Here is a 4,797-nt window from a genome sequence, read left to right on the forward strand (position 1 = left end):
GAGCTGTCCTCGATAGCAACGAGACTTGAAGCAGAAGATAATTGAAAGCCAGTATAGCCTTTGACGTTGCCCATCGAGTTGTTGGTCGAGGCTGAAAAGCGCAAGCGAGTAACAAGTGACAAGCGAGTAACAAGTGCTTCTTCCCTCTTGACTTCCACATGCCATTCCGCACACACGGTTGCAGCGACAGCAACACGAGCGGGAGCGTATCCGAAGGCGGATGAGAGGGCCAACAGACGGACATGTGGCACGGTCATGGTGCGTGTATGCGTTCTTGGAGAGTGCTTCTCAAATTGACAATCCTCAATCATGATTGCCAGTTTCGTTGCCTGCTGTAACGAGATACTTGGCCATACTTCCTCTCGTTGACCGTCTGCCGCGATATCCAAACGAGCTGGAGGAGCTGGTCCTGTGGGTGGCCATGGGGCTGTCGTTTCATGCACGAATGTCGGCAAATCAGAGATTCTGGCAACGGAGGCTGGGACGGAGGCTGGTACAGCTGCTCTACTCCATTGCTCCGCCCAACTCGGTTCCGATCGCGAACGAAGACAAAACTGGATCCGCTCATGGCGTCTTCATGTCCGCGCCAGCACACACAACAACACTCATTTCGCTGGCGCCGACGACGTTTGGGACATATCCTTCCGTCTGTCAACCTTCCCCATTCACACAACGCCTGCAGCTCATTCGACGGTAGCATATCCTGCACTGGACCACTCAGCAAGCTCCTTATTCTGCGAAAGTCTCCAAGAGGCATGTCAAACGCACCCCAGCCCAGCAAAATGCACCCACAACCTTCACATAGCACTACCCCGACATCTCCCCTTCCATACTACTAGCTTTGGACCTCGATTTCCCGACCACGACCGCTTTTTCGCCTTACTTTCGCGGCCATGTCTTGGTCGACTCATAACTCCGGCCACACACTAGCTGGAGCCTCATCGACCCGACCTCCGTCTTCGGGGGCATCCAAAGCTTCCACCCAATTCTTGTTGCCCATGGTTTTGCCCGGCAAGGTCATCGCTCGACGCGATCTCGCTGATGATTCTTTCACCCCCATTCTTGGCTCTTGTGCCATGGTTATCGGCATATGCGGCGGCGGAGCTGTATCTCGTGCAAGAATACAACACAAATGCTCTATTTCTGCCGTTTATCGAGCCCGAAACGGCAGGAGGATCATGGGTGGAGGCTATCTGGGCTCATATTCTCCGTAGCACCGCCATCCTCCTTTCGGCGAGCGGCTTTATTGCTTTTTCGAGACCGTGTCAATGGCGGTATGAGGCTTCTCCTCAATATATGCGTGGACCACACTGATGTCGTATAATGCCAGATCGATTGTTGTTGTAGGCGGGCGGCGGGTGCGACTTTGGACATACATATGGGCCCGGTTGATGGGTTTTACGCTGGTATGTCTCGTTCTTCCTACGATAGGCTATGCCAACATATCGTTTGCTTAGGATATCTTTTTTGTGTGTGCCTGATCGAATAGCGCTTTCAATCCTGAACTCTTTTGCGCTTCACTTCCTCGCCAAGTTGCAGTATCAATATACGATGACCTACATGACTTTCGAAGTTCGACCTCTGAGAACCCGCCACTGAGCTCGTTTCTACAACATCAGATAACCTGGAGTTGATCGACACTCGCTCGAAATCTGCTTGCTAATCCGACATTTCGCATTTAATGGCAGGACTAACCGCGGAGCCGCGAACGCAAAATGCCACAAAACAGCACTGACATATGCCTTCATATCGACTGAGAGGCGCCAAGAATCTACACGACGATTAGGGCCATTCCGATCAAGTGCGAGGTAGCTGAGCGTGTTTCGCGCATGGTTGCAGAGACGCTGTCTCTTCCCCTGCATAGACAGCATTTAAGTTCATTGCTTCCCAGCAGCTTCCAGAAGATGGACGTTGTGAAAGTAGTCCTACGCGCCTTGGGCATCGAGCTACAAGACGATAGTAAGAAATACCCCATACTTATTCTCTGAAGACACGGACTGCTATAGTCGACCGCGACGCGGTGGCGAAACGCATGGAGAACGTGATTGACGACTTCCTCCTCCGAGTGCCCCGCGGAGATGAGCGGCGGAAGGAGGCCAAGCGGTGCGTGCTTTAGTGCACGCGAAGTAGTCTTAGACTCAACTCCCGCCAGTCAAGGCCTCCTCAGCCTAAACAACGTCATCAAGACCGGAGTTGCGTATTGCCACACACAGGGCATCCGCGTCAGCGTGGACGGCATCATGGAGTCATACATCAACGACCTGGGGGACGTCGAGACGCCCAACCCTCACCTCACCGATCGCAGGAGCTTGGACTCAGATTTCTTGGACAGCGACCGAAATGATCTGGAGTACAAGGTTGATAACAAATATTGCTTCCACAGTGAGGAAGAAGAAGGCAAAGACGGCGCCAGTGATGGTGAGGACACTGAGCTCGAGGGTGAGAGCAAGGGCAAAACTGTGAAAGCCAAGTATGATATTCACAGCCTGAGTCCGGGTAGCAGCAGCTTGAAGGGCAAGTAAAAGGACACTATTTGTAACGAGACAAACTAGACAACGCATAAGATTCGTCTGTGCTCATGAGCGCCAACTCTCCGCACTAGCTTTATGCACAGAGTCCGAATTTGACTGTTGTAATGTATTTTCCAGTGGCTAAAAGGGCTTGTTCAGTAACAGCCACAGCAAACAGAAGAAACACGCACCATGATGACCAGTACTCGTTAGCCGCAAGCTATATCGAGGGATCTTGGTGTGGATGTGAGCGAAGAGACAAGCCAACGCGGCTCGCACAGGATTTCTGGTCGAGCAAATGTCAAAGGAGTTCGTGCTTGTGATCCGAATCTGGGGAATCGCTAATCCCAACTGAAACAAAAATGAGTAAGGTCATCGAGCTGGCGATGCGAGAAAAGCGGCTTACCGTGGATACCAAATACAGACTGACGCCAACAACTGCGAGGAGCGATTAGCACAACTTAGTCTGGAACTGGCTAACGAATTGAAGAACATACTAGCTTCCACATTTCCCGAGATGCCTCGTTGACAAACGTGCAACGCGCCTTCTCGCTGACCACTTTGGGGCGACAAACAGTGATTTCTGGCCCGAAACGATCCCAGAGGAACGACGCAGGACCAGACATATCGTCTAGTGGGGAAGTGGATGCTAGAAGAGGTGTTTGAAACATCAAACACGGTCTATGCAGGCGAGCCAGACACGTGCCGCGGCGTGTACAAACGCGTCGCGGCACCTCTTTCACCTCTTTGTCCTTGCTACATATATATATCACATCACTTTCTTCATACTCTTGTCCTCGTCCTCTACACTCCTACTCACATAGCTCGATAGGTTTCTAGCTAGTCCTCGTCCTCTACACTCCTACTCACATAGCTCGATAGCTTTTCTTTTGTCTTTCCCTGAGGACCTTGAGCATCATTGCACGTCACTCGTACCGTGTTGGTGGCCGCTTTGCACGACCCCCCTCCGTTTCCCCTCCCGCATCGCCCGCGGCATCGCCCGCTGCATCTCCGAGTCGCGTACCTTCCCCGTTACCAGAGTCAGACGACGACCCCGGCATCGCCGACATTTCTTTGTCTCTTGACTCCTTTCACTTGGACGCCATGCCTGATGATTCGAATCCGCCGGATCCCCCGGTTCCGTCGCCGCTCAGCTTGACGCCGGAAGCGTTGGCTGGTATGGTGGCTGCGTTCTCAGCCGCCATGGTCCAGATGCAGACTGCAGCTCCGCCGCCGCCTCCGCAGGTAGTTCCTCCGTACACTGGCTCTGGCGGCACCACACAGTTCGATGGTAAGTCGCTGCCCGCGCTTTTCCCCTCCATCAGCGCCAAGACGATCCTCGAGATCGCCTCTCACGAGTTCCCGCCGCTGGAACTGCCTCGCCTCCTGTCGCCTCTGGCTGCTCGCCAGGAATATGTCGCGCCGCCTTCATCTGCACCTGCCACCGAACATGCGCTTGCACTCAAGTAGGCAATGGCACGGGTAGGCCATACCCGCGCGGGTACGCGGGTTTTACCCGTGCGGGTACGGGTATGGGTCAGTGCAGCCCTTCCCCGTGGCTTCATGACTCAGCTGGTTCCCCTCGTGGTTGGTGGTCAAGAGGTGCTCTGTTCGATTATGCATTTGTGCTCCATTTTTACCGCACATTTCTGGCGTACTTTGGACACTAATCAAAGTCTCGTCACCATGCCTTCTTGACTCCCTGCGCCACCCGTGGGTAAACCCATACCCGTACCCGCGGGTATGGGTACTGTGGCTGTGCGGGTAAGGGTACGGGTAGGCCCTCGGATACCCGTGGGTATACCCGTGCCATTCCCTACACTCAAGCACTTCCCCTCATTCCACTCCCTCCTCCGCCCGCTGCTGAAGTACTTCGAGGTTTTGTCTGCCTTTGCGGAGGTTATATCAAACCCGACACTCACGACACCTCCAAGTACGACACCCTGCGTCTGTCAGGTGTCGTACTTGGTCAAAGTATGGCAGATGCGTGACCATCTTTGGGTCATTGGGTTGCGGCGCCGGCCGCGGCGGCCGGGGTTTTCCACCCCGGACCCCGACCAGGGCCTTGCCCTGGACCCACCCTGCCGGGAGCAGCCGCTCGCCGCGAGGCCCGCTGCGCGGAGCAGCCTTTCCTTTTTTTCCCATTTTTTTCGTGTATTTTTCATTAATATTACCTTGTTTTGCACTTAGTTGCGGCGCCGGCCGCGACGGCCGGGGTTTTCCACCCCGGACCCCGACCAGGGCTTTGCCCCGGACCCCACGCTGCCGCGGGCTGCCGCTCGCCGCG

The 4,797-nt window shown here is 54.5% G+C and overlaps 1 protein-coding gene across 1 annotated transcript; it reads left to right on the top strand.

Moving 5' to 3' along the window:
- Positions 1 to 242: 242 nt before the first annotated feature.
- MIND_01117600 (uncharacterized protein) lies at positions 243 to 805 on the top strand (the record flags this gene model as incomplete). The annotated part of the gene is made up of 3 exons (XM_037367737.1): positions 243 to 258; positions 321 to 646; positions 698 to 805. 3 exons carry the CDS (start codon positions 243 to 245, stop codon positions 803 to 805), a joined length of 450 nt encoding a protein of 149 aa, XP_037215569.1.
- Between the last annotated feature and the right edge of the window lie 3,992 nt (positions 806 to 4,797).

This window comes from Mycena indigotica (genome assembly GCF_014461135.1).
Source record: "Mycena indigotica strain 171206Taipei chromosome Unknown Mind.scaff0010, whole genome shotgun sequence".
NCBI classification, from domain to species: Eukaryota; Fungi; Basidiomycota; class Agaricomycetes; order Agaricales; family Mycenaceae; genus Mycena; species Mycena indigotica.